The sequence below is a fragment of the Dasypus novemcinctus genome, chromosome 12 (genome assembly GCF_030445035.2).
Source record: "Dasypus novemcinctus isolate mDasNov1 chromosome 12, mDasNov1.1.hap2, whole genome shotgun sequence".
In the NCBI taxonomy this organism is placed as follows: domain Eukaryota; kingdom Metazoa; phylum Chordata; class Mammalia; order Cingulata; family Dasypodidae; genus Dasypus; species Dasypus novemcinctus.
In genome coordinates this window covers 77,455,766-77,473,082 of record NC_080684.1, presented here as the reverse complement: position 1 = coordinate 77,473,082, position 17,317 = coordinate 77,455,766, and the positions used below count along the sequence as shown (strand labels likewise).

The 17,317-nt window shown below is 39.7% G+C and overlaps 1 protein-coding gene across 4 annotated transcripts in view; it reads right to left on the bottom strand.

Moving 5' to 3' along the window:
- MRPL42 (mitochondrial ribosomal protein L42) overlaps window positions 1-17,317 on the bottom strand; it is a 42,365-nt gene that overhangs the window by 18,454 nt on the left and 6,594 nt on the right. For all 4 annotated transcript variants that reach the window (XM_004446740.5, XM_004446742.5, XM_004446741.5 and 1 more), the window contains exons 3-5: window positions 16,532-16,595; window positions 14,039-14,123; window positions 4,701-4,864 (exon numbers count right to left, since the gene is read on the bottom strand). In XM_004446740.5, the coding sequence (XP_004446797.1) occupies window positions 4,701-4,864; window positions 14,039-14,123; window positions 16,532-16,595 (313 nt within the window). The remainder of the gene's footprint in view (window positions 1-4,700; window positions 4,865-14,038; window positions 14,124-16,531; window positions 16,596-17,317) is intronic.

Genomic DNA, 17,317 nt, shown 5'->3' with positions numbered 1-17,317 from the left:
TGCAGATTTCTCATCAGAAACCATGGGGGCAAGACAGTGGTATGATACAAATAGGATACTGAAAGAGAAAAATTGCCAGCCAAGAATTCTTTATCCAGCACAACTGTCCTTCAAATATGAAGGCGAGTTTAAAATATTCACAAACAGAAACTTGGGGAGTTTGTAAAAGAGAATCCACCTTTGCAGGAAATATTAAAGGGAGCCCTACAGCCCAAAAGAAAAAGACAGGAGAGAGAAGCTTTCAAGAGAGTATAGAAGGCAAAAATAGCAAAAAAAGATAACCAAAAGAGTAAAAAGACAGACCAAAATAAGATATGACATATGAAAACCAAAGAATAAATGGTGGGCGTAAATAATGTATTTATAGTAATAACATCAAATGTGAATGGATTAAACTCCGCAACCAAAAGATACAGGCTGGGAAGCAAATGTGGCTCAAGCAATTGGGCTCCCATTTACCATATAGGAAGTCCAGGGTTCTATGTCCAGGGCCTCCAGGTGAAGGCAAGCTGGCCCGCATGGCAAGCTGGCCCATGTGGAGTGCTGGCCTGTGCAGAGTACTGCCCCTGTGGAAGACTGCTGCCCTGCACAGGAGTGCTGCTCTGTGCAGCGGAGGGCTGGTGCAGCAAGATGACGCAACAAAAAATACACAGAGGAGAGATAATAAGAGAAGCAGCAGATCAAGGAGCTGAGGTACAAGAGAAGGACCACCTCTCTCCCACTCCAGAAGATCCCAGGATTGGTTCCTGGAGCTGCTCAATGAGAATACAAGCAGACACAGAACAATAAGCGAATGAACAGAGAGAGCAGACCAGGTGGGGGGGGGGGAGGGAGTAGGATAAATAAATAAATCTTTAAAAAAAAGATACAGGCCTATGCAAACAGTAACCAAAAAAGGCAAGGGCAGCTATACTAATATCCGACAAAACAGACTTTAAATGCAAAAAAAGTTACAAGAGATACAGAAGAGTATTACATATTAATAACAGGGACAATCCACCAGGAGGAAATAAAGGTTATAAATGTCTATGTACCCAACCACGGTGCCCAAAAATACTTGAGGTAAACTGAAGTGAGAAATAGACACCTCTACAATAATAGTTGGAGACTTCAACAGACCACTCACATTAACTAGACAGAAGGTTTATCAATAAGGAAACAGAGAAATTGAACAATAAGATAAACCAGTTAAACTATTTAATAGACATATAGAACGTCGCAAACCAAATCAGTGGGTTATATATTCTTCTCAAGTGCTCACATATCTTCAACAAGGAAAGACCACATGTTAGGTCACAGTGCAGGTCTTAAGAAATATAAAAAGACTGAAATTATACAAAGCACCTTCACAGATAATAATGGATGAAACTGGAAATTAATAATGGAAGGGAAAGGGAAAAATTTGCAAATGTATGAAGGCTAAACCACAACACCATTAAATAATGAGTGGGTCAAAGAAGAAATTGTAAGTGAAATTAGTAAATATATTGAGATGAATGAAAATGAGAACACAACATTTCAAAACTTAGGGAATTCAGCGAAGATCGTGTTGAGAGAAAAATTTATAGTCCTACACACCCATATTAAAAATGAAGAAAGAGCTAAATTCAAAGATCTAAGTGAATATCTGGAGAAACTTGGAACTAATAAATGAGTTCAGCAAAGTGGCAGGATACAAGATCAACATGCAAAAATCAAACATGTTTTGTACACTAATTTTTTTTTTTTTTTAAAGATTTATTTTTATTTCTTTAATTTCCCTCCCCTCCCCCAGTTGTCTGTTTTCTGTGTCTTTTTGCTGCGTCTTTGTTTCTTTGTCCGCTTCTGTTGTCGTCAGCGGCACGGGAAGTGTGGGCGGCGCCATTCCTCGGCAGGCTGCTCCCTCCTTCGTGCTGGGCGGCTCTCCTTATGGGTGCACTCCTTGCACGTGGGGCTCCCCTACGCGGGGGACACTCCTGTGTAGCACGGCACTCCTTGCGCGCATCAGCACTGCGCATGGGCCAGCTCCACACGGGTCAAGGAGGCCCGGGGCTTGAACCGCGGACCTCCCATGTGGTAGACGGATGCCCTAACCACTGGGCCAAAGTCCGTTTCCCTGTACACTAATACTGAACAATCTGACGAGGAAATCAGGAAAAAATTCCACTTGCAAAAGCAAAAAAAAAAAAAAAAGAATCAAATATCTAGGAATCACTTTAACCAAGGAAATTCAGAACCTGTATGAAGAAAACTACAAAGCAATGCTAAAGAACAAATGGAAAGACATTCCATGTTCATGGATTGTAAGACTAAATATCCTGAAAATGTTAACCCTTATCAAACTGACTTAGAGATTAAATGCAATATTAATCAAAATCCTAACAGCCTAATTACAAAAATAGAAAAGGCAATTACCAAATTTATTTGGAAGGGAAAGCACACCTGATAGCCAAAAGCATTCGAAAAAGGAAGAGCAATATAGGAGGACTTTCACTGCCTGACCTTGAAACATATTGGTGGGCTGATACAAATGGACACTCACTTGAGAAGATACAAGTGGAAGTGAGAGAGCGCCACAGACATGGCAGAGGAGAGAACGTTGATCCTGCAGCCCCAGGAAGAGAGATGAGCCACTCGAATGATAGTTTGCAGTGCTGAGAAACCCCAGAAAGAAACAAGCCCTATGCCAGTCTGGAGCTAAGGGAGAGGAAAGCTGAATCCTCACAGAGATCAGCAAACATCTTGCTTCAACACATGGCAACTAACTTTGGTGAAAAATCAACCCTGAGTTGGACTCTTTAGGGCCTCATAACTGTAAGCTTTTACCCCCAAATAAATACCCTTTATAAAAGTCAACAGATTTCTAGTACTTTGCATCAGCTCCCCTTTGGCTGACTATACGTTATCTATAATAATAACTACAATTAAAGACCTCAGGGTGAATTTTATCAGGACAGTTTATAAGGCAGAGTCCTTAGAAATTCCTATTATAATTCAGAATAAGGGAGAAAGTACCTTCTAAATAGACACTAAAAAAGTAAACTGAGGTCCATATCTACATTCCACATGACTTCAGAATTGCTCCCCACCAGATGATCCAGAGACCGTGCAGACTCAACATACCCAATAATGGGATCATCCTCCTCATTCCCAAACCTGTTTTCCCCACATGCATGAGTGGCACCATCATTCCTCCAAACACCTAGTCAGACACTTGGGAGGTCTTCTATACTCATCCCTTTCCCTCTCCACCCACATCCACTCAGTCACCTACTGATTAATTACAGTTCTTAAATACTAGTCCTCTCTTTCACTCTCCCCCTCTCTATTCCCATTGCTGGACCTTTCATTTAGGTCTTCAGTGTTTTTCACCTGGACTACTGTAATAGTTTCCAAAAGTTGCCCTGACTCCAAACTGTCCATACATTACCTTATCCCAAACACAGAACCTCCTTAACGGTTTTCTAAACTTCGGGCTGTCAATTCACTTCTTAAAATTTGACAATGTAAATTAAATCTAAACTCCTTGGCACACCCTTTTTTAAGACCCTTCCTACATTCCCTCCTCTTATTCCGGATTCCAACCAATCTGAATTACTTATAAATTCCCTCCATGCATGATATGATATTCTGTTCCCTCTGCCTGTGGAACCTTTCCCCCATTCTCCATTAACTTCTAACCATCATTTAAAGTACAATCACACTTAATTATAATTGTTTGCTATCTTCCCCTATCCTATAAACAACCTGCAAATAGGAATTGTATTTTTGATCACTGTATTCCCAGCACCTAATAGGGAAGCTCAATGAATGTTTAATCATTAATTCCATAGACAGGTACTGAACACCTAAATGCCAGCCCAGTGCTAGGTACTGGGTTACACATATGAATAAGAACAAAGTTTGCTCAAATAAACAAACAAACAACAAAACCCATCTCTCAGTTTGGTAAGGTAAAAGAAAGATATGAAAGAAAGAAGAATCAAGAGAAAAATTAAGTCAGAGTCAGAGATGGGGAAGAATCAATATAATAAAATATGAGTTGCCACACTGATAAAGAGGTTGTTGATGTAGGAGGAGTGGGGGTGGGTAGGGAGTGGAGATATATGGGAACCTCTTACATTTTTTAATGTAACAGTTTGTGTGATCTATGAATCTTTAAAAAAAAAAAAAGATGGAAAAAAAAAGTGAGTACTTGCAAACGGAAGGGCAATTGCAGTTGCCAAAGGAACTGAGAGTAACATATCTTGCCCTATCATTTGCTGTACTCAAATTTTTCTGCAATTCAAATCTGTGAAAGAAATGGAAAAGAGGTGAAGATAAATCAATTACTTAAGAGGAAGATAAATTAAAAACAAGTGGGGGAGCAGATGTAACTCAAGTGGTTAAACACCTGCTTCCCACGTATGAGGTCCTAGGTTCAATCTCCAATACCTCCTAAAAAATTTTTAAACAGTGACTACTATTACAGAATGTAAAAAAATTTCAAAAAGTCTTTCAAAATTCACTGAAAACTTTGGTTCAATTCCCCATTAAGATAAAGGAAATAAGAAGTACTATTTCATTGTAGGTATAGTATGTATAGACTTAAAAATATATTAAGTGATTATACTGCATATAACGTCCCCTTGCCAATACCACTTCAGACATTTGCTAATGCAAGAAAGTTAGGTGCTCCTTTACTGTCTAGTGGGAGATGAAGGGAAAAAAATAGAACTTACTGTCCATGAGGATACCAACGGTGTTTCGTAGTAAAGAAAATTTTGCTAAGTTGTTCTATCATGGGTCCTTGCTCAAGATGGTCATCTTTTCCTTCAAATCTGGTTTTCAGCACTTGGTCATGTGTTTCTTCATTATTATGCACAGGATCTGGTAGAGGGATAGGCTACAAAATAATCAGTAATGACCATCAAAATGTAGCAATGCTAGCCAGAATGTGACTGAATTTACAATAAAACAAGTACCATACTTAGGAGTTCAATACAGTACTTGAAGGTGAGTAAATAAGTTATCAGAACAGAGGTTCACTCAGTTACATTATTCATTAAAAATTCAGAAACATTTTTTCTCACACAAAATTCTGGGATTCTTTTTCCAATAACAAAAGTCCTTAATACTTTAGTTATTTTTTTTTCACATAGTATAGACATTATTTTAGTTTCTGGTTTTCTTTTTTTTTTAGAAACATCTTATTTTTTTCTCTCTCCCCTCCACCCCCCCCCCCAGTTGTCTGTTCTCTGTGTCCATTTGCTGTGTGTTCTTCTTTGTCTGCTTCTGTTGTTGTCAGTGGCACGGGAATCTGTGTCTCTTTTTGTTGCATCATCTTGCTATGTCACCTCTCTGTGTGTGCGGCACCATTCTTGAGCAGGCTGCACTTTCTTTTGAGCTGGGCAGCTCTCTCAACTGGGCGCACTCCTTGCGCGTTGGGCTCCCCTTCGTGCGGCAGGGCACTCCTTGTGCGCATCAGCACTGTGCATAGGCCAGCTCCACACAGGCAAAGAAGGCCTGGGGTTTGAACCGCAGACCTCCCATGTGGTAGATGGACGCCCTAACCACTGGGCCAAGACCGCTTCCCAGTTTCTCTTTTTCAAAAGTGTAAATTGTGCCATTGTTTTTTAACTTAAAAGTTAATCTCTTGGTAGAACCAGGAAGATGGTGGCAGAGTAAGGAGCTCCTATAGGCAGCTCCTGCTACAGATGAGTTAGTAAACACCCAGAGCTATCTGGAGCTAGCTGAAGCACATCCTGCAGCATCCATGAAGAAATGGGAAGAGACTGCCCATTTGTAGAGAAGATTTGTAAGTAGAGCGCTCCATGCCACGGAGGCCAGGATCCACCCTCCCCTGGAGGCACAAGCTGCCATGGGAGCTGTTCTGCAGCTGGAATTGAAAGCTCCACTTCCCAGAAACTAGGGAAGAAGATATAGTTGGGCACCAACTTCAGCTACTGAGGAGTAAATTCAGTGAGCTAAAGCATAATCTTGAGAACAGCTAAAAGTTTGAGCCTATTCAAGTCAGAAAGAGGCCGAGAGTCACCATCCTAACTCCATGCTTGGCATGAGGGGAAGCAGGGAGGACTGAAAATCACAGAGCTGGTAGGGACCAGCTTCTTCCCATCCAGATCAAATTGCAGGTCTAGTCTAAGCCCCAGCCCCACCTCTGCGAGGGAGGAAGCTGGGGTGACATGCACCAGCCTCTCCAGTAGATTATCAGTCAAGCCGCAGAGGCTGGTGATTGTCCTACTCTGGCAGCACAAGCCACCCCAGGAGCTATTCTACGGTTGGAATTGGAAGCTCCATTTCCCAAAAACACAAGAAGGATACAGCTGGTGACTAATTTGGCTACTGAATGGTAGACTTGTCTGGCTAAGGAATAACCCTAGGAACAGCTAGTGTATGAATCTGCCCAAGTCAGAAAGAAGCCGGTACCTGCCATTTTGACTCCACCCCCAGGCTGAGGGAAGGCAGAACCGAAAATCACAGTGATGGTAGGAACTTTCACCCAGATCGGCCTGCAGCCCTAGCCTAGGCTTCAGCCCCACCTCTGGCAGGGAGGAGGCTGAGGAGCCCTGCATCAGCCTATCCAGATAACTGCAGGTACCTTTGACTGGCACAGACTGAATAATCAGAAGTCTACCGGGGCAACTGCGGTCATTTTGGATTCGCACTATGTAGATTGCTACCCACACCTGCAGCTCCATCCCTGCCCCAGGGAAGGGAGAAAGGGGCACAAAACCTCATCAGTCTCTCTGGGCAACTACAGTCTAGGCCTGAACAACTTGGTTTATTCCACACAGCTGTGACTCTGTCCTACCCCTGGCAAAGGAGAAAGCTAGGAGAAGCTTCATCAGTCCCTGGGGCAATGAGGGCAGCTTGAGCCTCCACAACTTATAGCACCAACTACATCCTTGGCTCCTACTGTACAACCAGCAAGGAGAAAGGGCAGGAAGCCCTAAACTAAAGAGAGACCCTGTACCCAGAATAAATACTCTAATAAGCCAGATGCCAAGACACCAACAAAAAATTATAATCCACACCAAGAACAGGAAGATATGGCCCAGTTAAAGGAACAAGATGAACCTCCAGATGACATAAAGGAGTTGAGACAACTAATCATAGATTTTCAAACAAATTTCCTTAATAAATTCAATGAAATGGCTAAAGAGAGTAAGGATATTAAGAAGAAACTGGGGGAAGAGGACTTGGCCTGGTGGTTGGGGTGTCCGTCTACCACATGGGAGGTCCGCGGTTCAAACCCCGGGCCTCCTTGACCTGTGTGGAACTGGCCCATGTGCAGTGCTGACACGAACAGGGAGTGCCATGCCACACAGGGCTGTCCCCGCGCAGGGGAGCCCCACGCGCAGGGAGTGTGCCCTGTAGGGAGAGTCGCCCAGCGCGAAGGAAAGTGCAGCCTGCCCAGGAATGGTGCCGCACACACGGAGAGCAGACATAACAAGATGACGCAACAAAAAGCGACACAGATTCCCATGCCACTGACAACAACAGAAGCGGACAAAGAAGAACACACAGCAAATGGACACAGAGAACAGACAACTGTGGGGGGGGGAATAAATAAGTAAATCTTTAAAAAAAAAAAAGGAATTAGATGAGCACAAAGAAGAACTTGAAAACATACATAGAAAAATAGCAGATCTTCTGGGAAAGGCACAATAAATGAAATGTTAAGAACATTGGAAATAAGCGGATGTGGCTCAACTGACAGAGTGTCCGCCTACCATATAGGAGGTCCAGGGATCAAACCCAGGGCCTCCTGGAGCATGTGGTGAGCTTGCCCATGCACAGTGCTGCCATGCACAAGGAGTGCCATGCCACGCAACGGTGTCCCCCGTGTAGGGAAACCCCATGCACAAGGAGTGCACCCCGCAAGGAGAGCTGCCCCAGGCAAAAAAAAGCACATCCTGGCCAGGAGTGGCGCCACACACACGCAGAACTGACACAGCAAGATGACACATCAAAAAAGAGACACAGATTGCTGGTGCCACCAAGAATGCAAGCAGATACAGAATAACACACAGCGAATGAACATAAAAGAGAAGACAATGGGGGGGGAATAAATCTTTAACACAAACAAAACAAAAATATTGGAATCACATAATAGCAAATTTGAGGAGGCAGAAGAAAGAATTGGTGAGCTTGAAAAAATGGCCTCTGAAAGTGAACATACAAAAGAACAGATGAAGAAAAGAATGGAAAAAATTGAACAGGGTCTCAGGGAACTTAAAGGCAGCAAATGACGTGCAAACATACACGTCACGGGTATCCCAGAAAAAGAGAAGGGAAAAGGGGCAGAAGAAATATTTATTTGACGAAATAATGGTAGAAAAGTTCCCAACCCTATTAAAGGACACAGATATCCATGTCCAAGAAGCAAAACGTACTCCCATCCGAAAAAGTCTGAACAGACCAACTCCAAGACACCTACTAATCAGAATGTCAAATGCCAAAGACAAAGAGAGAATTCTGAGAGCAGCAAGAGAAAAGCAATGCATAACCTATAAGGGATACCCAATAAGATTAAGTGCTGATTTCTCACCAGAAACCATGGAGGTAAGAAGACAGTGGTATGATATTTTTAAGATACTACAAGAGAAAAATTTCCAGCCAAGGATCTTATATCCAGCAAGATTGTCTTTCAAAAATGAGGGCACGATTAGAATATTCACAGATAAACAGAGAATTTCTAATCAAAAGACCAGATTTTCCGGAAATGCTAAAGGGTGTGCTAGAGCCTGAAAAGAAAAGACAGGAGAGAAAGAGAGAGAGAAATGAGGGAAGAAAGTCTAGAAATGAAGATTATATTAATAAAAGTAACCAAAAGTGTCAAAAGAGTATGGAAAATAAAATATGACAGATAAATATTCAGGAATAAACTTAACCAAGGATGTAAAGCACTTGTATTCAGAAAACTGCAACTTCATGTTAAAAGAAATCCAAAAAGGCCTAATAACTGGAAGAAAATTCCATGCTGATGGATTGGAAGACTAAATATCAGAAAGATGTCAATTCTACTCAAATTGATATACAGATTCAATGCAATCCTGAAAAAAAATTCCACTAGCATTTACTTTAATTGAAAATATGATTATCAAATTTATTTGAAAGAGTAAGGGGTCCTGAATAGGCAGAAACATCTTAAAAAGGAAAACCGAACTCTCATATCCAGACTTTAAATTATATTTCCTAGCTATAGTGGTAAAAACAGCCTGTTACTGGCATAAAGACGAAAAACATAGCCCAATGGAACCAAACTGATGGTTAAGAAACAGGCCCTCACATGTATGATTAAGTGATTTTTGACTAGCCTGTCAAATCCACACAGGTCAGGCAGAACAGTCCATTCAACAAATGATGCTGAAAGAACTGGATATCCATAGCCAAAAGAAGGAAAGAAGATCCCAATCGCACACCTTATCAAAAAATTAACCCAAAATGGATCAAAAACCTAAAAATAAAAGAACCATAAAGCTTCTAGAAGAAATTGTAGGAAAATACTTCAAGCCCTGGTGGTAGGTGGTGGACTATTAAAGGAGATAAGAAGAGGACTGAGGTGGACTACTGATGTTTACTGTATGTGTAAGTTTTAATTATCTTTAATATAAAAGTGTGGAAATGTATAGAGTGGATGGTAACAAATAGTACATCTAGTTTATAAATGGGGATGTGGGGAAACGGACTTTGGCCCAGTGGTTAGGGCATCCGTCTACCATATGGGAGGTCCGCGGTTCAAACCCTGGGCCTCCCTGACGTGTGGAGCTGGCCATGTGCAGTGCTGATGCGCGCAAGGAGTGCCGTGCCACGCAAGGGTGTCCCCCGCGTGGGGGAGCCCCACGCGCAAGGAGTGCGCCCGTGAGGAAAGCCGCCCAAGCGTGAAAAGAAAGAGCAGCCTGCCCAGGAATGGCGCCGCCCACACTTCCCGTGCCGCTGACGACAACAGAAGCGGACAAAGAAACAAGACGCAGCAAACAGACACCAAGAACAGACAACCGGTGGGGGGGGGGGGGGGGAATTAAATAAATAAATAAATAAATCAAAAAAAAAAAAAATGGGGATGTGGCTGAAAATGGTAGTCTAGGGATGTAAATGCCAATTGACAGAATGCTATAGAATAATCTAGGAACTGAATAGCACAGTAAACCAAGAGGTGGATGAGAATTGTGGCTGATGGTACAGATCCAAGAATGTTCTGTGTGAGCTAGAGCAAATGAACATCATTACTGCAGGGCAGTGTGAATGTGGAGAAGCATGGGAAAAATATACCTGGAGTGACCTATGAACTGTGGTTAACAGTAATAACGTAATATGCTTGCATCTATGCCAAAGATGTAGTGTGCTGAAAATGGGGCAGTATGGAGAATGTGTGTCAAATGTACACTATGGATATGGTAACAATCAGATGATATTATTTTATCTGGAACAAATGTTCCACACAGTGTGATGTGTTCCTTCCCTTCTCAACCCATCTCTTCCCTTCCCTTTCCTCATGCTCATAAATGGGTGTTGTTTGGGAATTCTGCACATATGCATGATTGTTTTTTAAATTTACAACTTCTGTCATAAAAAATGTGTTTAAAAAATAATAGGGAGGGCTGGGGGAAAATACACCAAATATAAGATAAGGACTATAATTTAGTAGTAAGATTTTGACAATATTCTTTTATAATCTGTAACAAATGTCTCATGACAATGCAAGGTGTTGGTGGAGGGTTGATGTATGGGACCCCTGTATAATGTTATGCATGTTTACTTTATAAGTCCAGAACTTTTACTATACACTTATTGTTTATGTATGTTCATATATAAATGATATAAAAATAATAATAATTGGGTGGGTTGGGGAAAATACTTTGGTTGGTAGTAGTATTTTGACAATGCTCTTTAATCATTAGTTTAAAATGTTTAAAACAATGCAAGGTATTGGTGGTAGGATGAGTTATGAGAGTCCTGTATGATGCTTTGTGTGTTTGTTTCATAAGTTCACAACTATTACTATATACTTATTGCATATGTTTATGTGTGAATGATATACTTCAATAAACTTAAATCTTCAATTCTAGGAAAACATTTTTAGAATATTTGTACTTTTAATAAATATATCTGGCAGAAGTAGAAAGACTATATGGAAAATAATCAACATGTTTTAGATTCAAATATGAGTGGATACCAAAAGAAAAAGAAAAATTAAAAAAAAAAAATATATATATATATATATATGTAGATTCCCAGAAAACCAAAGATGCAAATCATCTTAACTTTCTTACAGTTAGTCACAGCTGGTATTTCTGGGATATGACCAGGACCTTTCTATGTATACAACACGGTTTTCAGGGCCCAGACAATCAAAGAGCCCATTAGATTTGTAGTCTGCTTTCCTGAAAGAAGAAGACTATCAGATCTAAATCTGAAGTCATGTTTTAGGATATTTATATAATCTTATGTACTATCTTCATGAGCTGTGTAAAGCTAGATTCAGAAAGAACAGACCATATTTTAAAGGTAATGTGCTTTCAAGAATGTTTCTTACTGTGCAACCCAATCTATAACTTATTTTGCTTAAGAGACAAAAATATTCCATACTTCCCCATATGAATGTCTCAACCCTAAAACAGAAAACCCTTACGCATGAAGAGGGAGGAACAAATTTTTACATTTAGTCAATAAATATTTACTGTTTACCTGCCTAGTGGAAGGTGTTATTCTAGGGGCGAAGAATATGGCAGAAAACAAAATGGACAAAGCCCTTTCCTCAGGAAGCTTATATTTTAGTGATGGAGACAGGAAAAAAACAATAAAATATACAGTATGCAGAAATGATAAGTGCTATTGAAAATAGTAAAAAAATTAAATTAAATTGAAAAAAGAACAGGTAGAGCAGGGGTAAGGTACTACTTTAAATGGAGTGGTCATGGAAGGCCTCACTAAGTAGAAAATGAGGAAAATCCTAAAGGAGAAAAGGGACTAAAGTATGGGGACTTCTGGGGGGAAAGCATTCCAGGCAGAGGAAGCAAGACATACAAAGGTCCTAAGGTAGGACCTTGCCTAATACATTTGAAGAACAGCACAGAGGCCAGTGTATGGCAGCAGAGTGCTTGTTTGTCTGGTGACAGGAACGATCTGTTTGGTGAAAGGAATAGACTACAGAGAAGAATGCTGATGGTGCATAAGGGGGAATTTGCTACAACAAAGCGAGTGCAACAACAACAACAAAAAGGATATGGAGAGTTGGGAATGTATGCAAGAAAGTATTTACAATATTGGACCATGGAATCTATGCTGGATAAGGAGAGTGGTGAGAATGCATGAGATGGATAAGGGAATGTGAAAAAGTGGTTGGATCAATGGATATAGGTCCTAATGAGGGGATGAATAATTCTTGGAGTTGGGAAACTAGAAGGAACTGGTAATTAACTAGTAAAATTCTTGAAATTTAGATTGGTAGAAAGGAAGAGCAGTTATTGGTTATGACAACATCTCTAGGATATTACCATTGAGTGGGTGACTTAAGTATGGAGGGAAGACCAAAAAGTGAGGCCAGGATGCCAGTTCATCTATACTGATACTGAAATAACAAAGAATTAAAACAGAAACAGTATTAGAAAGTATGACAGTAAGCTGAAAATCTTCAAGGAAGAATGGAGGGGTGGCGAAGAAATAGCCTGAAGGTTGGTAGATGATAGCAACAAAAAACAGAGTAGATGGTATAGTCTGATGATACAAACTAAAAAGTAAGAAATTGTTAGAGAAGACGTAATATGGTCTGGAGGTGACAAAGAGGAGGTATGGAAATGCCTACCCCCTCTAGGCCCACTGGTAAGAAAACAGCAACTACTTAATAGGTCTGCTGGAGAAATTATGTCGCCAGAGATAGCCAGGTTTCTGTTAGAACCAGAAGGTAAAGTAAACATTCTGGAAGAAATTAAGGTTGTAAGAGATTTTACCAATAATTATAGTTAAGTTTTAAAAGGCAGAAGGAAAAATTTTTAAGAGTTGGGGAATGGCAGGACAAGAATCAGATTCAAGGACACAAAAAACCAGATGGGGATAAGAGTGTGGATGCTGAGAAATGACCTGGCATCCTTGGGCAGGGATAAAGCATGCATCAGGAGATACATCACAAAGAAGAAGATACAATATAGTTATGAGCTGGACAGTTTACAGGCCAAAAGTCAATGACTTAGGCCTATTTTTCTATACATTACCCAAAGAAATGAAATAAAACAGGGATCAGATTAGTGCCTATGATATCTGGCTAGAATACAAACCAGAGTCAAACTGGGGAGGCTAAAAAAGGAAATGAAAATTAACAAACATTAATCTATTTTGCCAAATCAACCAGTACTCTGGTCCTAATGATGATTTTTAAAAATAGGTACCCCTAGGTGCATCAAGTGATGCCTTAAATTATCTAATTATTTTTTCCTGAAAAAGCAAATCAAACATTACCCATATAGTAGAAGGCTTAAAGAAATAGGAGAGAGCATTTAGTACTTAAAATGATAAAAAGACTTAGGTCACACTGAAATAAACTGTATTAAAAAAAAAAAAAAATCTGTTCTATCTAATAACCTACCTTTTGAAGAAATATGAAAAAAAATTAAACTAGTCCACTTAAAAAATTTACTCACATTAGCCCATTAGGAAAAACTAACTAAAAAAAAAAAAATACCAAACATTAAAAGGAGTATCATAATCAATAATATAAAAATTATGAAATGGCACTCTAAATTACAAATTTTTCATAATCTACCAGATTATGATATGGGGTAAAATGGGATAATGTGTTTTATAAGCTCGTATTGTGTGTTTGATATATAGCCAAGAAAATTACCATATATTTTAGATCAGAAAAATTTTGCTTATAACTGTGCTTAAATAGTTGACTTTACATACTGAGCAAAGCCTTTAAAGATGAAAAAGAACTTAGAGAAAAATGGAAAAAAAGAAAAGAAAAAAGCCAAATAAAGGATATCAAACAACGACCTTCTCTTTGGATACTGTAAGCATCTCATGAACATTCCTAAAAGCAAATTAATCTAATACATACTTTTGTGTGTTCATATGGTATATCCACAGAAGGGTGGTAGCATACTATCGTCTTGCCACTGGATGTCAAAGCAAGCTCCACTTTGCTAAAAAAAATTTTTTTGAAAAGTGTTTCAGAAACTGTTATACTGTATTCAAAGCACAATGATTATTTTAGAGCTAAAATTAATCACAAATTCCTAAAGACAAGATGCAAAGTCACTGGCCTGGCAATCCTGATACCCATGTCATGAGACGCAAATCAGACCATCACACTAATTATGTCAGCTTAACTACCACAATGAACCATTAACTGTACCACCCACTATTTTATCTAAATTATTTTTTTAATTATTTATGATTTTAATTTATCCAACCCCTTTGGAAGAGACTTTTAAGACAACTAATCCTACTAATCACTACTGTTAGAATTTCTCTTCCTTGTCTAAAAACTACCCTCAAGAAAGTTGCGAGAAGGACATAACTTCATTGAGTTACTATTACTCTTTTTTTTAGGAGGTACCAGGGATTGAACCCAGGACCTCATACAGGGGAAGGAGGCGCTCAACCACTTGAGCTACATCCGTTCCCCTAAATAAATTATTAAAGCTGAAGATCAGCAAAGCACATACTCTTCCAGGTAAAGAATCATCTGGGGGGAAAAATCATCTGAATTTCCATTCATAAAGACTGACAATGAGCACTTTTTAATTAGCATTTCAAGTGCCTTTGGTAGAACAGTAGAACTGTGAGAAGCCTCCCATAAAAGGGTTCTGTGATCAAAAAATCTGCAAACTGTTGAATGTTACCCCTTCCTTTGATTAATATCTCCCAGAAGAATACATTTACACAACAGTCCTCTAAATACTTCGTCCAGAAATGCTCTGGCTGTATCCCATTCCTTCAGGTGCCAACTTACCAAGTCTGTTTTTCAAAGACCTTCAAATACAACTGCACTTGGACTCATATACATTCCAAGGAGCATAACCTTTAGCTTTTACTGAAATTATGTGTTCTCTAGTTGCCTGTAAAATTTAAGTTTCTAGGAGTTCAACACCAACTGAAGCAGACTGGCAATAAAATTAAACTACAGAGGGAAGCGGCTGTGGCTCAAGCAATTGGGTTCCTGTCTACCATATGGGAGATCCTGGCTTTGCATCCCAGGGCCTCCTTGTGAAGGCAAGCTGGCCCACGCAGTGCGGAGAGCTGACGCAGCAAGATGACACAACAAAGGGAGGCAAGCAGACACAGAAGAACTCGCAGCGAATGGAAACAGAGAGCAGACAGCAAACAAGCCGCAAGGGGGGAGAATAAATAAATCTTTAAAAAAAAAAATTAAACTACAGAAGGTATTTGAGTTAAGTGAGTGAGGTGTGGGAAACAGATGTGGCTCAACTGATGGAGTGCCCGCCTATTATATAGGAGGTCCAGGGTTCGGAACCCAGGGCCTCCTGGCTGTGTGGTGAGCTGGCCCATGTGCAGTGCTGCGACGCACAAGGAGCGCCATGCCATGCACGGGTGCCCCCCGCACAAGAGGTATGCCCCACAAGGAGAGCTGCCCCGTGCAAAAAAAAAGTGCAGCTCGCCCAGGAGTGGCACTGCACACATGGAGAGCTGATGCAGCAAGATGACGTAACAGAAAGAGACACAGATTCCTGGTGCGGCCTGACAAGAATGCAGAGGGGAAGGGGAGAGAAATAAGTAAAAATAAATCTTTAAAAAAAAAAAAGAGTGAGGCGTTAGGTTGTTTCACCATGATTTTAAGACTGAATACCATAACCTGGCTACAATGAACATTTAATTGATCAAATGACCTTTGGTAAAGATGGAGTTTTACATAATGCAAAATGACTACAGGACTCAATCTTATCAGGCTCAAAAAGTATTGCCTAGTCCAATTCCATCACTATGTATCTTATTATCTACCCCAAGTGCAATGAAAACTCAAAACTAGTATCAAGAGGGAAGAAAATATTTCACTAACATGCAATAAAAAGAACATAGCTTCAGAAAATACGTTGCAGTTTCTGAATATCAGATTTTGCTATAGAATGTCTTATTCATGTTACTCTCAGCTCTAAGCATAATGACTGGCATTGAATAAGTACCAAATACATGGTAGTTGAATTAAACATCTGTAATTTAGGATTATTCAATGTCAAACAAAGGATAAGCTAAATGACTGTTTACTCTAATAGATATGAACCCTATGACAAAACAATAAAAACTAATTAACTTTTCCGAAAAGCTAAAGCACATTTCAGGAAGAAAAGATAGCACTTCTAACAGCATGTCTGTCTTACAACAAATTAAGTATTCACTGAAACACAATGACAATGATTTTTATTTAAGATGTTTAGAAACGCAGGGTAAATAAGATCATTGAAATTATTTTTAAAAACAAAATTGAAAAAGGAATAATCAGAAAAGAAAGCAGAAATCATCAAAACAAGAATTAAATAATTTTGGATTCAGCTAACAGACTTATTTTTTTCAAATGAATTTTAATACATACCAATTATAGTCATCGGGAAGAGGAGAATACGTAGATCTGTGACAAACACAATATAAAGCTCCGTCTGCAAAGACCCCAAACAGTAAAATGGATTTAGTAAACTTCACCACATGTTCTCACATAAATGTAAAGCTAGTTTCACTCATTCAACCAATATTTACTGTGTTTACTGTGAGCCATGCCTGTACTAGGGGTCAGGAATTCAACAACAAATTAAGACGCAGTTCCTGACCTCAAAGAACACACAGTATGGTACAAGAGACAAACAAGTAAACAACCAATTTCAGTACAGAGGATAAGCATTGTTAAACACGATGGGCAAGCACTGAGCATAAGAGGAGCACAAAGACGGGCAAATACAACTGGGGAGGACTGAGAAAGCCTTTCTACAGGAGATGCTGTCTAAGCTGTTCTGAAGGATGAGGAAATAAGTAGGAATTGACAAAGGGTGAGTAAAATGTTCCTTGCAGAGGGAGTTAAGAGTTACCCAGGACCAGAGAGGTTAAGAAAAAAACATGAAATTTTGGGGTATTCTAAAAAATTTAGTGTGGTTGGAGTACATAATTCATAGAGGAGGAGTGTTCAGTGATGAAATAAAAAATAATTTGTTCACAACTAATTTTTCTTAATCCAACTGTTAATATTTCAAAATAGATTTTCCTTTTTTAGACTATCTGAAAATTCAAGAGCCATAATTAGTTTTTTTTAAAGTTTGTGAGAGGGACGCGGACTTGGCCCAATGGATGGGGCATCCACCTATCACATGGGAGGTCAGCGGTTCAAACC